General features: G+C 40.0%; 1 protein-coding gene across 1 annotated transcript; it reads left to right on the top strand.

Moving 5' to 3' along the window:
- The first annotated feature begins 1,913 nt into the window (after positions 1 to 1,913).
- On the top strand, positions 1,914 to 13,646 carry LOC142628039 (uncharacterized). Its single transcript, XM_075801979.1, has 6 exons — positions 1,914 to 2,247; positions 2,345 to 2,481; positions 10,565 to 10,917; positions 11,906 to 12,002; positions 12,091 to 12,372; positions 12,486 to 13,646. Exons 1-6 carry the CDS (start codon positions 2,106 to 2,108, stop codon positions 13,494 to 13,496), a joined length of 2,022 nt encoding a protein of 673 aa, XP_075658094.1. The 5' UTR covers positions 1,914 to 2,105; the 3' UTR covers positions 13,497 to 13,646.
- Positions 13,647 to 14,452: the final 806 nt, after the last annotated feature.

Raw genomic sequence — 14,452 nt, 5'->3', positions numbered from 1 at the left:
TTTTCTTTGGACACATTAACGTTAGGGTTTTATAGAGAGGCTGTGTAGAACGAATTTGGTAGAGAAAACCTTGTATTTTCCTTTCTCTAATGGCAACCTAAACTCTTTGCTAGGGCTAGAGGTTATGTTTCTTCTATAAGGTATGAATATTCAATGTGATTCTTTCTAGGATTTTATCAACGGCATATTTAATTACTCAATTAGATTTATTTTGATGTATTAGTTTTTCCATGTTTTCAATAAGTTCAATCATGTTTTTCTTATTGTTTAGATGAACTTTTAATAGTTTCAAATAGAAATCAGGTTTTAAAGTAAATGAGTTTTTTTGAAAACTTTTCTAACTGCATTATCAATCTAGGTTATCACGCGTTCTTAAATTATCTCAGTTCAACCGAATCATAAGTATTTAATTGTATTAGAACAATCAATTATGAAAATATTTTATTAGATCACAAAGAATTTCATATCAATATAGGGAAACACACCGATGCCCTAATATATACATTATTGATTTAAATAAGTTTTTATTATTATTCTTGTTAACAATCACCAAGCAAAAGTACTTTTCTTCTTCACTAAAATTGTTATTTAATTATATTGTCTTTGAATTTACCCTGCTCCTTGTGGTTCGATCTCGGTACTACGAGAATTATATTGTTACGATCTCCTACACTTAGGAGTGAGCAAGCACAAGCGTAAAACAACGGTGCTTGAGTAACAAATTGTTTTGAATGAAATAAAGCTTGAGAATAAAGACTACCTTAGGAAAGTCCGAGGATCTGTTACTTTGTATTAAATATGATTCAAATATACGTCTCACTATTCTTACTTCTTTTTCCTATTCTAGTGGTTTTTTTAGGATTCATCCCCTTTCCTCTAAAGGGTTCCTTTCCTTTTATATCCCCTTCCAAGGCATCCCAACCCTCCACTTGTATGTCAAGGGGCACTTCCTAGGATATTTGTCCCATCAGGATTTTGATGAGGTTGGTAGAAAGGGTTGCTAACTATGGAGTTGCTAACTATGGAGTTACTATTCAGGGGTTATTTTCACATTAATGCAACTGATAAGGTTGGTGTAGGGCCTTGAATGCAGAGATGGAAGGTATACCCCCCATGAAACTTCTTCCCACCATCCTTATTCCCTTCACTATCCTTTCTCCTCTCCCTGGGCCTTCACAAGACACTAAACTACCCTGATTCTATTTCCATCCTCGGGCGAGTGAAATCCTTGGAGTTTATTTACCCTTTCGGACTTGGATTATGCAAGTTATTCCTCGGTCCTCAAACCCCCCACATCACTGATCACAAAGAAATAATTCAAAATATTCATTTTATAGTAGTGTTTTAGCGACACTAATCATATTACCATATTAATTTGTAAGCTTTTTGTAGTAGAATTTATATTAATTTTAGTTTTTTTTTTAATATGATACTAGGGATACCAATACCATAAATTTTTTTTGATGAACCCAATACCATAAATTTTATTATATAGAACTTACATACAAAAATTGCAGTAGAATAAAGTATTAACAATTTTTTTTTCTTTTTGGCCATTTTGGATATACACCACTGTAAATTTCTGTAAGACATTCTCATCTCTCCCATTGTGTGTGTTAAAAATATTTAGTATTCTAAAAAAAAAAAACATTTTTTTCTCTTTTCCTTGAGTAAATACATTCATTAGTCTGACTAAAAGCCAAAAAAAAAAAAAAAAATCATTCATTAGGAGCAAAAGAGGGTGAGAGGACCATGGTCCATTTCTACTTAAGTTCACACAAGGGCTCAAAAACTTCTAACCCATCACTCAAAGCTCACAAAACGATGGGCCCAGCTTAACCCGGAAATTCGGGCCAACCGGTTATGTCCCGACCCGCTTACCATTTTCCCGAGAAAGGAAAAAAGTGAAAAAAACAGAAAAAGAGTGGAAAACTGCGAAAACGAGAAGAAATCGTAAACCCCAGCAGCCATCTCTGCTTATCTCTATCCTCACTCCAAAACCTTCGTCTCAATCCAATTCTCACTCATTTTATTTATTAATTTTCCTAACATCTGTTTGGCAACCGAGAAAATCACAATCAAAGCTCTCAAGTCCGGAAAAATCAATGGCTCCGAAGCCCAAAGACAAACCAAAACCCTCTCATTCGCCGTCACAGCCTCCTCCTCCCATCGAAGATCTCTTCGCTTCGCTTAGCAAACACATCGAAAGATCCGATTTCGAACAAGCCGCCAAAGTCTCAGATCAAGGTCCATTTCTCGGTTTCATCACCTTCTCCGAATTCCTCAATTTTATTTATTTATTCCTAAATTTCAATTTTTGATTTTTGATTTTTTTTTTTTGCAGTTCTAAGAGTGGCACCAGGTGATGAGGACGCGATTCGATGCAAGGTTGTGGCTTTGATCAAGGCCGATAGGATCGACGATGCTCTCTTGATGATTCAATCCACAAAGAAGGTCCCGATCGATTTCACTTTCTTTAAGGTACGTAATTTCAAGCGTTTATACTGTTATTATGAAATTATCTTAAATTTAATTTTGTGCCACTCTCTTTCTCTGCTTGAATTCGAAGTACATTGCATTTACATACTTTGATAGGTGAATTTTCTTATCAAAATGCTTTAGAGATATTTAATCACTAGGCATTGCCTTCAAATTAAGCGTTTTTATAAAATTTATAAATAAAAAAATCCTAATGTTCTTGCGATAGTGGCCCGGGTCAACTGCTCATAGATTTTATTGGCTAGAGATGCATCCAAAGAGCTCTTATTTAGTGTTCTAGTGTTGTTGCACACGTTGTGATATGCCTATTAATTTACCTGGAAAATGGTTGTGGCTTGTGGGTCAGCTGCTCATAGGTTTTACCAACTAGAGGCGCGTCCAAATGGCTCTTCTTTAGACATGGTCTGTTGTATCACCATTTCTATTCCTGTAGACAAATTCTTTTTAATGTTATTGTAATTTGGGTTGTTAAGAACTAGATCCTTTAATGACATGGTCTGTGGTATGATTCCGTTTTAAGCAAATGTGAGATCTTGCTACTCATGGACCTTTTTTCCAAGGAATATATAATAACATTCATGCAGGATCCTTCACTATTGATGTTGTCTGCTAGTGGTTACAGGATGTGGTTTCCTTCATAGCTCCAGTTTCATGTTGTCTGCTAATGGTGATTAGTTTAAGTTAGTGGTTTTCTTTCTTTCGGTCATGGGTGGCTCTTTATTTTTCTTTGTTGAGTCAAAATCCTTTGAATTTTCTGTGGAAGAAGGGGGTTCTTTCTTCCTTCTTCGTATTTTCGAGAGAGGCAGAGGTTCTCTACAGTCTGTTTTCATGGGCAAAGAGTCTGCTAAGAGATTGTTATCTTTGTTGGAAGACTTTATTTACTCCAAACCCCCTGGACACTTTGCAAAAACTGTTAGAGATGGAGAGACAGTTTTTATTCTTCAACTGGGTCTCAATGCACATGGCTCTTTCCTTATGATCTCTGAACTCCTTCATGGCCGGCGTAAAGGCTTCATTGTAGTGCCGGAAGGTAAACTGGGCTGTGGTTGGAGAGGTTTTGGTTGTCACTTGAGAAAGGCAATAGCTCCTGAATCTCCTGCCTTTAACCAGCCCCCCAAGTTCTTACCTGGGTCTGAATTCTTAGCCTCCAAATCCTTTGCGGCAGCTGTGGAGCAAGGCTGTTGTAAAGAACCCCTTACTTTCAGGCAGGTCGTGGCGGCGAATCCTCCTCTGTCCTAGGATCCCCGCGGAGCTGCGAATCCAACTCATTTAATGTTGGACCCTCGAAAGTCCAACTTTGCAAATCTGAATTCTCAGACCCAGGATTCTCGCAGGAACAGTCTTGGGAAGGTGGATTCTCCTGACAGAGAGAAGATCTTTTCAGCTGAAAGTGATGATGGGATGAGTTTGGAACTCTCTTTTAAGCTGGTCCGTGGGCCCAGTGGTAAGTGGGAGATCTGCTGGTCCAATGTCAATGAGGTGGTTCCTTCTATGGGCCTAGCTTCTAACTTCAAGCCCACCATTTCTTTTAAGCCCAACTGCCTCCCCCTGGTTAACCATATTCCAAACCCATTACCATCTCAAGCCTCTAACCCAAAGCCCATTCCTAACCCAAACCCCCTGCAATCCTGTCCTACCCGTGGGCCTAACTCCAAACCCAAAACACATCCTTCCCAGCCTAACTCCAAACCCAAACCCGTGGGCCTAACTCCAAACCCAAACCCAAAACACTCCAAACCCAAACTGAAAACTGCCTTTAAATGGAAACCCAAACCTTCCCAGCCCCCCGTGTTTAAGTCTCCGACCCACCCACTGGCTGTCTTCTCCTCGCAAGCCCCTCACTCCCACCTTATTTCGTCGGCGACGGCGGATACGGAGGTTGCGCTAAGCTTGTTGGCGTGCTGTCTCTTCTTGGAGCATCGCGCTGGAACCAACGTGCCGCAGAAGTCTCTCTCGGTGCCCGATATCTTCGAAGCCTCCGTGGCCCGAGTCCCCCTTTGCTCCGTGCCTCGGTGGAGGTGTCCACGTGCTCAGATAATGAAGTGGGTGAGTCCACGTGTTCGATAATGAAGTGGATGGGTCCTGTGCTTCGATAATGTTTTGGATGAGTCCACATTGCTCGGATGCGAAGTGGCCTTGCATCGTGACATCCAACGGATCATCCATGAGCACACGAGACAAAGCCATCGGGAAATGGGGTAATTCGGCGAGTGGGTTCTTGAATTACGAGACGGGAAGAGTGTGGCTGTCCCGATTCTTATTTCTTTGCCACGGATCTTGCGGTTGTTGGAACAAATGAGTCGAACCGGTTGGTGTTGGTTCCCGGAGGGAGTCATCGGAACCTAGGGAGATTAATTCGATATGGATAAAGGGGTTGAGGTTAGTGTGGAGGATTGGGTATCGAATATTGGTTCGGAGAGGATTTTTCCCGAGTTCTCGATTTTCGGCTCCTCTCAATGTTGAACCCACGGCCGTCTTCTTACCTACGGGTGTCGGGGATATTCTGAAGGGTCAACAACTTTGGCGGATAATTTGCGGGAAAGGACAAGTACTCGGTGTGGTTTCGGGAAAAATTCGGTGGCTTTGATGATTTTCTTGGGACATCCCTCAAGGTTTGGAAGAGCCGGCTACCAAATTCTGTTGGCATTTGAAGCTAAGTTACGGCAAAGGGATTTTAAGGTTCATTCGATAAAGCATTGAAGAGCTCGGGGGGGAAAGGGATTAGGGAATTGAGGGGTTTGTTTAGCTTTTGTCAATTATGGTCCGGCCTCTTATAGGCGCGGTGATAATGGTAAGGACGGGGCTCTTTTTATTTCTCAATGAATCGAAGATTATATCTTGGAATGTCGAGGTACGAATGGCAAGGAAAAACGACTCAAGGTTCGTAATCTTTTACGCGCTCTTGGAAGAGTGATATAGTTTGTTTGCAAGAGACAAAGCTGGAATGGATTACAAGAGGCCTTGTTAGAAGTATCGGAGTTGTCCTTTCATAGATTGGCTTTACTTGCCAGTTCGAGGGAGCTTAGGTGGTATTACGCTCTTGTGGGATAGAAGGGTGGTTGAAAAAATTGAAGAAGCAGTGGGGTGTTTCTCAATTTCGTGTAGGTTTAAAAACGTTAGTGACCACTTTGAGTGGGCCTTCACAGGTAACTATGGCCCTAATTTTTATAGAGAGCGTCAATATTTGTGGGAGGAATTGGCAGGCTTGATTAGTTGGTGGAATTTACCTTGGTGTTTGGGAGGGGATTTCAATGTCACCCGCTTTCCTTCGGAGAGGTTAGGGGCGGGAAGATTCACCCGCTGCATGAATGATTTTTCAGAGTTTATTTCTCTTCATGGGCTAATGGATAACCCTTTGGAGGGAGGCCTTTTCACATGGTCTAACTCTACCTCGGCCTCTAGAATTGATCGGTTCCTCTTTTCTCCGGCTTGGGCAGATCACTTCTCTCATTTCTCTCAAAAAAGGCTTCCTAGAGTGTTATCCGATCATTTTCCTATTCTATTGGAGAGTGGGAATCTTCGTAGAGGGCGAACCCCCTTTCTTTTTGAGAATATGTGGTTGAAGGCGGAAGGGTTTCTCGATAAGGTGCAGTCTTGGTGGGATAATTACCATTTTCAAGGGACCCCTAGTTTCATTCTTGCCAAGAAATTATTGCCCTAAAATACGACCTTCGCCGATGGAATGAATCAGATTTTGGCAATATCTCAGTTAAGAAACAGTTGTTATGGAGCAAGTTGAATGCTCTTGATGTCAAAGTGGACACTCAACCTCTTTCAGATCAAGAAATGTTGGAAAAAGCTTCCCTTCGTGTCGATCTTGAGAAGGCAGCCTTGTTAGAGGAGATTAGCTGGAGGCAAAAGTCCAAAGTGTTGTTTTTAAAGGAGGGAGATTCCAATACGAGGTTTTTTTATAGGATGGCGAATTCTAATAGAAGAAGTAATTGTATTGAAAACCTTAACATCGATGGGTTTTGTCTTCCAACCAGGATAGAATTGCTGACCATATTGAACAATTCTATTTGAACCTTTACTAGGAGCGACAAGAGCAGCACCCTTTCCCAGATGTTTTGGATTTTCCTAGGATTTCTAGGTATAATGTGGATTGGTTAGAGAGACCTTTCGAGGATTCTGAGATTTTTGATGTCATCATGGAGTTTAATGGGGTTAAATCTCCTGGGCTTGACGGTTTTTCGATGGCTTTCTTTCAATCTTGCTGGGGGATTCTCAAATCAGACATCATGGCAGTGTTCCACCACTTCCATGATACTAGCCAATTTGAAAAAAGCTTGAATGCAACTTTCATTGCTCTCATTCTAAAAAGGCTGGCGGTGGAGGTAAAGGACTTCCGACCTATTAGCCTTGTTGGGGGGATTTATAAAATTCTTGCCAAAGCTTTGGCTAATCGTCTTCGCATGGTTTTAGGAGAGATCATCTCAGCTCCTCAGAATGCCTTTGTTCTAAATAGGCAGATCCTTGATTCTGTTCTTATTGCCAATGAATGTCTTGATAGTAGATTAAAGTACGGTCGACCCGGGGTTGTTATGTAAGTTGGACATAGAAAAAGCCTTCGATCATGTGAATTGGAGATTCCTTAATTACTTGCTTGAGCGTTGCGGTTTTCGGATAAGTGGAGACGTTGGATTTCCTTACGTGTATCAACGGTTCGTTTCTCTATCCTTATTAATGGTACTCCTCATGGGTTTTTGGAAGCTCGAGGGGTTGCGGCAAGGTGATCCTTTGTCCCCCTTGTTATTTGTTTTGGTTATGGAAGCCATTAGTAGAATGTTGGATAAGAATTTGCCCTTGAAGGCCGTTTATCGGCTTTAGAGTTGGTGTTTTTGATGGTAGACCTTTGATCTTTTCCCATCTCCTTTTCGATGATACTCTTATTTTTTGTGATGCTAACATTGATCGGCTTGACTCTCCGTATGGTGCTCATTTGGTTTGAAGTATGTCGGGTACGAAGGTTAATTTGGGTAAGTACGAAGTGGTGGCGAGTGGGGTGGAGTGCAAGATATGGATCTTTTAGTGGCTGTCTTAGGTTGCAATCATGGGTCCCTCCCTATGAAATACTTGGGTCTTCCTTTGGGGGCAAAATTTAAGGACAAGTCAATTTGGATTCCTATTCTTGAAAGGATGGAAAGAAAATTAGCAGGTTGGAAAAAATTATATTTATCCAAGGGAGGTAGAGTCACTTTAATTAAAAGCACTCTCTCCAATCTTCCTACTTATTTCCTTTCCTTATTCCCTATTCTATACAGTGGCCAACCGAATTGCTAGACTTCAACGTGACTTTCTTTGGGGTGGTCTAGGAGATGAGCCCAAATTTCATCTGGTTGATTGGTCTTTGGTGTGTTCTCCTCTCTCTTCAGGTGGGTTGGGGATCAAGAATTTGAGAACCTTCAATATTGCCTTATTAGGGAAGTGGTTATGGAGATTTGGGCAAGAAAGGGATGCTCTTTGGCGTCAAGTGATTGAGGTGAAGTATGGTTGTGATTGGGGTGAAGTATGGTTGTGATTGGGGTGGCTGGTGTTCTACCTCTTTCTCTGGTCCTTATGGTGTCAGTTTGTGGAAAAACATTAGACGGGGGTGGCACTCCTTATCTCGTTTTATTATGTTTGATATTGGAGATGGATCAAAGGTCTTTACATTACGGCTAGATCATTGGTGTGGTTCTTCTTCTCTTGCCGTTCGCTATCCGGAATTATTTAGGATTTGTCGTAGAAAAGAGGCTACTGTGGCGGATCTTTTGAGGTACACCAATGGAGTCCTCCATTGGGAGTTTCAGTTTTGTAGGGATGTGCATAATCGTGAATTGGAAGCTTTCAGGAGCTTCATCAATTCCATTTATAGCACTCCCGTAAGGGGATTGGGGAGGACAAGTCTTTGGCTGCCACTGTAAGAGTAAGGGGTTCACGGTTAGTTCTTACTACCATCTTCTTGTTGGCCATAAGGAGCAAATTTTCCCTTGGAAAAGCATTTGGAAACGAGAAGATCCCCTCTAGAGTAGCTTTCCTTGTTTGGACCGCAGCTTTGGGGAAATGTCTGACTGTAGACAATTTAAGAAAAAGAAAGATTTGCATCCTGGATTGGTGTTATATGTGCAAGTGCAATTGTGAAAGTGTTGACCATCTCTTTCTTCCTTTGCCCGGGTTGCCATGGAATTGTGGGACATGGTCTTCGGTTTATTTGGAGTTTACTGGGTTATGCCAAGGTCTGTTGTGGGGCTTTTGGCTTGCTAGCAAGGTTGTTTTGGTCGCCATCGTAATGGAGATATTTGGAAGGCCGTTCCTCATTGCTTGTTGTGGTGTATTTGGAAGGAGATAAATAGTAGATGTTTTGAAGACATCGAGAGTTCCATGCCTGTTCTTAAGTCTCTTTTTTTCCGAACCTTTCTAGATTGGTTCTCCGTGTGGAGAAGCCTTCCTTTTCTTTCTATTTTGGATTTTCTTGATTTTTGTAATGTTCGTCTTTGATTTGTTCTCCCTTGTATACTTCCTGTGTACTTGGGTGACTCTCTTTTTTTAATAAATTTCTTTATTACTTATCAAAAAAAAAAAAAAGGCTCTTCTTTAGAGTTCTTGTGTTAGAGCACGCTTTACAATATGCCTATTAATTTACCTAGAAACTTGGGTTATGGCGTGTGGGGGTCAGCTGCTCATAGATTTTACTAGCTAGAGGCACGTCCAAAGGGCTCTTATTTAGAGTTCTTGTGTTAGAGCACATTTTGTGATATGCCTTTTTGTTTTGTGGACCCTCGTTTCTCAATGATCTTATAAAAGAATTAGGGAGAAATTAACCGGAAAAGAATGAACAAAATTTGGCAAGTTTGGTGCTTATTGATAGGTGATATCAAATACTCTTGCACTTGGGTATTTCTTTAATGGCCAAAATGCAAAACTCACCCTCTAATTTTTACTTTTTTTCATTTCAGTCCTAAGTTTGGGTTTTGTCATTTCAATCCTTTAAGTTTCATTCATTCCCAATTGAGTCCTCCGTTAGTGTTCCATTAGTTGCTGCCATCCACTTACAAAAACAATGTTGTTTTGGATTTTTTAATTATTATTTCTTAATTTCAAAAAAAAAAAAATGAAAAACGTTAATTAAAAAAAAAAACAGAAACTAAATTACTCAAGGGAACGACATCGTTCCCTAACCCGCTGAATAAAAAAAATAATCCTCACCCCCACCGATATCTGAGAAATTCTATGTGCTTTGAACAGTTTTGCTTCTTTGGCACTTTGAATTCTGAAACAGACATGTATGGCCAAAACCAAAATGCTCCCATTAATCATGCATGAAGAATCTCTCAACAATTTCCTTGTCCCATAAAACCCAATAAACAAACATAGATATAGAGCAACAAAGTTGAGACGTCAAACTTGGTACAGTTGGGCAACGATTTCCTGTCCCATAAAACTTATAAAACAGCAATTCCATTTCAAATCTTAAAAGGTTTTCCAAGGAAATTCTAGACTTTGCAAATGAAAGGTAATATAAAAATCTATTACATTCCAAAGTGCAAACTGGACCTGCAGACATGAGGAGAATTACAGAAAAGGAGTGATTTGAATTTGAGCCTTGTCACCTGGTACGTGGACGGCAGCAACTAACGGAATACTAACAGAGGACTCAATTGGGAATGAATAAAACTTAGAGGTCTGAAATGACAAAACCCAAACTTAGAGGACTGAAATGAAAAAAAAGTGAAACTTAGAGGGTGAGTTTTGCATTTTTGCCTTCTTTTATCTGTGAGCAAATGCTGAATTCAAGGGTCTCCCTGGTCATATGTTAATTTTTCACACTAGTGAATAGGTCCCCTCTCTAGAATTGGATTGGTCTACTATTTGAAGTTAATGTCAGATGGTGCGTCCAATTTGCATGTTTTTAAGTATGTGATCCATATATGAGCTTAATCAACTGAAAATGGCCCATATGCATTATTATTGATATATAGCTTGGATTTTCTTCATCAAACCTTTCTGAGGGTTTTAATTGTACATTTGGCTGAATACATTATGCATTGTTGATGTTCTTAATTTTGCTTTTGCTATCTCTAAATAGGCATACTGCTTATACAGACAAAACAAACTAGATGAAGCATTAGAGTCCTTGAAAACCCAAGAGACAAATTCTGCAACCATGCTGTTAGAGTCACAGATTCTGTATCGTCTTGGAAAAATGGACGCTTGCGTGGATATCTATCAGAAGCTTCAAAAATCCAAGATTGACTCCTTAGAAATAAACTCTGTTGCTGGTTTGGTTTCCTCTGGGAGAGCTTCCGAAGTACAAGGAATGTTGGATGCACTTAGGGTCAAAGCAACTAGCAATTTTGAGTTGGCATACAATACCGCGTGTTCTTTGATTGAAAGGAACAAGTACGCAGATGCAGAACAACTCTTGCTGTCAGCCCGAAGGTAATGTACTATGTTGGTTGCAAACATTGCCATTGGTTATGATAAGCAAGTTGATTTCAACTGTATTGAATAATGTTGTGTTTCCAGACTTAAGTCTAATATTATTTTCGATGCTTTGTATTGAGTTTACTGCATTATTTGTCAAGCTTAAGTTGGTAAATCTATAGCTTGCTTGAATTTGGCTGGTAAGTATGTTTAGAGAAATTTCATACGAGAATGACCATGCTAAGAAACATCTTTTTTTCTCTATGGCTAGAACCCTAACGTCTTTTGATAAGTGACTAGAATCCTAATCTTAGATAACCACTGCAGCAGTCTTTGATGTAAAAAATCATCGATTTGGTGTTGTATACGTAAGTTCCTTAATTTGTTAGGGAAAGAAAATTACTATTATTAAACATTTTAAAATTCCAGAATGAAACTATTTAAAAAAAAAAAAATCCTGAATGGTTCTTTTTTAGAATCTGGTATTCTGTCTTCTGTATCATGTCTGTGCCTTACCTTTTGTTAAGTTTTCTCTATTTGCTGCTTATCAGAGGGAAGAAAAATTTCTCTCTATTTGCCATTTGCAGCACATCCTTTAAACTGGTTTCGCTCTCTTTAGGTAGTAACTATAAATGGTACTTGGGGGGGTTGAAATTCAAAAGGAAATCACTTTGATTGGGAAGGGGTTTACATGTTGGTTAACGTAAGTTCTGTTTTGAAGTCTGGAAGTCCTGTTTTGCATTTTAACACCATCACTTTTAATCTATATTTGTTAGTGGCCGTGGAGTTAATCCATGCTAATAATTCATATACATTTTTTTTGGTTTTGCTCTGAATATGAAGTAAATGAGGATTGAAGTGTGGAATGAATTGATATGCTCTGAACTGTAAGCACATGCATGTACTTAAAAAATGAGGGGGGATTGGGGGCAGAGCAGGGGGAAACTTCTGTAGGAAAAGTGGTAATATCTCCACTGGATGCTAATGTGCTTGTTGTTGTCAGAATTGGTCAGGAAACCCTAATGGAAGACAACTTGCTTGATGATGACATAGAGATTGAATTGTCTCCTATAGCTGTCCAGTTGGCTTATGTTCAGCAGGTAAAATTATTACATTATGTATATATTCGATTGTTTCTTGTTTTGGTGATGGATGCAGCAAGTAATGCAAATTAGCTTTATTCATCAGCTCCTTGGGCACACACAAGAGGCCATTGAAGCTTACACAGACATTATTAATCGAGATCTGGCAGATGAGCCATCACTGGCAGTGGCAGTGAACAACCTCATTGCATTGAAAGGTCCAAAAGATGTTTCTGATGGCCTAAGGAAACTTGATAGGCTGAAAGAGAAAGATTCACAGAACTTCCAGCTTGCTCATGGACTTAACTTGAAGCTTTCACCAAAACAAAGGGAAGCAGTGTATGCAAATCGAGTTCTTTTACTTCTCCACGCAAATAGGCTGGATCAGGTTTTGCACTCTTTATTTTTAACCTTTCTAATTTCAATTTAATCCTGACAAAGTGAGCCATTGTTGGTGGGATGATTTTCTTGATCAACTCTATTTCTCTGGATTCCTTACAGGCTCGAGAACTTGTTGCTGCACTGTCTGACATGTTTGCTGATAGTGTGATGCCTGTACTGCTTCAAGCTGCTGTCTTTGTGAGAGAGAACAAAGCTGTGAGAGCTGAAGAAGTTCTAGGACAGTTTGCTGAAAAGTTCCCTGATAAGTCCAAGGTTGTTCTCCTAGCTAGGGCACAGGTTGCTGCTGCTGCTGGTCATCCCCAAATTGCAGCTGAGTCCCTGGCTAAGATACCTGATATCCAGCACATGCCCGCTACTGTTGCAACCCTTGTGTCTCTTAAGGAGCGTGCTGGAGATATTGACGGTGCATCTGCTGTGCTTGACTCTGCAATCAAATGGTGGTCCAATGCTATGACTGAGGACAATAAGCTCAATATCATAATGCAAGAGGCTGCTTCCTTTAAGCTGAGGCATGGCCATGAAGAGGATGCTGCCCATTTATATGAGGAGCTTGTGAAAAGCCATGGAAACATGGAAGCATTGGTTGGACTGGTAACTACAGTTGCTCGTGTGGATGTTAACAAGGCAGAAACCTATGAGAAGCAGCTGAAGCCATTACCAGGTCTGAGGGGGGTGGATGTGGATAGCTTAGAGAAGACTTCTGGGGCGAAACATGTTGATGGTAGTGCTTCTCATGCTGGGGTTACTGAGGCTTATGAAGAAGGGAAGAGTAAAGCCAAATCAAAGAAGAAGAGAAAGAGAAAGCCAAGGTACCCTAAAGGGTTTGACCCTGCTAACCCAGGTCCTCCACCAGATCCAGAAAGGTGGCTCCCCAAGAGAGAGAGGTCGAGTTACAGGCCCAAGAGGAAGGATAAGAGAGCAGCTCAGGTGAGAGGATCTCAGGGTGCAGTTGTTAGAGAAAAGCAAGAAGCTGGGACTTCTGGTGCGAGTTCTAACTCTTCAAATTCAAAATCAAACCAAGTGAGTACCTCCAAAGGAACCTCACAGAATGCAGCTGCAGAGCCATCCAAGCCTTCATCCAAGTCATCCAGAAAGAAGTCTAGGAACTAACTAGAAAGGATTTATAATTTTTGGTTGAAAATTTTGAATTGCTGCATGTTTTTGGAAATTTTATTGGTTATCTTTGGGGATTATGCGAAGATTTTAGTCATTTACCATGGCCATTGTGCCGTTTGGATTTAATTTAGGACATTCAAAACATACTGGCCTTGTCGTGATGCCTTTATATTTTGCTGTTGCTTCTTGTTATTATCTCGTATGCCAGCATTTTCATCAAAGCTTTTAAAATGCTAAAAAACTATATTTTAGCAACACAAACCACAAAAGAATCTACATCAACGATGTTAAATCTTAAAATTTTAACATCCAAGCTACAGTGAGCTGCCAAAGAAACTTTAAAAAAATTAATTTTTTATTCCATTCTCACTTTTATCCTATTAAATAAAATTTGTTTATCTTTCTTCTTAAATTTCTCTATTTCTTATCTTGGGAAATTATTGTGTACTTCCGGAGTATCATAAATGTGTGTTTCTTCCTCTCACATGAATGGTAGGTCCCACTAATTAAATTCATGGTGTGACTCAATAATTATGTGAAAAGAGGAGTACGCATTTATAGTACTCTAGGAGCACCTAATAATTTTCCTCCTATCTTCTTCTCTATTCACCACACTAAGCTGAAACCCCACCATATTATCCAAATTGAAATCTCAAACCATCTATAAAAGGTTATATCTCACCATGGACAACTCTATTGTGTGCTTACTCACGAAATTTTTTAGACTTTGATTGTCAAATTTCGCATCTCCTTCTCCACTGAAATTTGTCATCGTTAGATCTGCATGAGTCCTCTGGCTCAAACTCTCAAAAAAATATGTGGTGGTGCTAAATGGTTTTAGGGTCGTAGTTTGTTGTGCTATGGTGGTGGTAGTTGATTTTGGGTCATGGGTTTGGTGTGTTGTGGTGATGGTAGATTTTGGGCCACGGTGGTTATGGTGGGCAACAGTG

This window comes from Castanea sativa, chromosome 3, assembly GCF_040712315.1.
Source record: "Castanea sativa cultivar Marrone di Chiusa Pesio chromosome 3, ASM4071231v1".
Lineage (NCBI taxonomy): Eukaryota > Viridiplantae > Streptophyta > Magnoliopsida > Fagales > Fagaceae > Castanea > Castanea sativa.
Note: the sequence above shows the minus strand (reverse complement) of the source record. Positions and strands in the feature narration are given on the sequence as shown.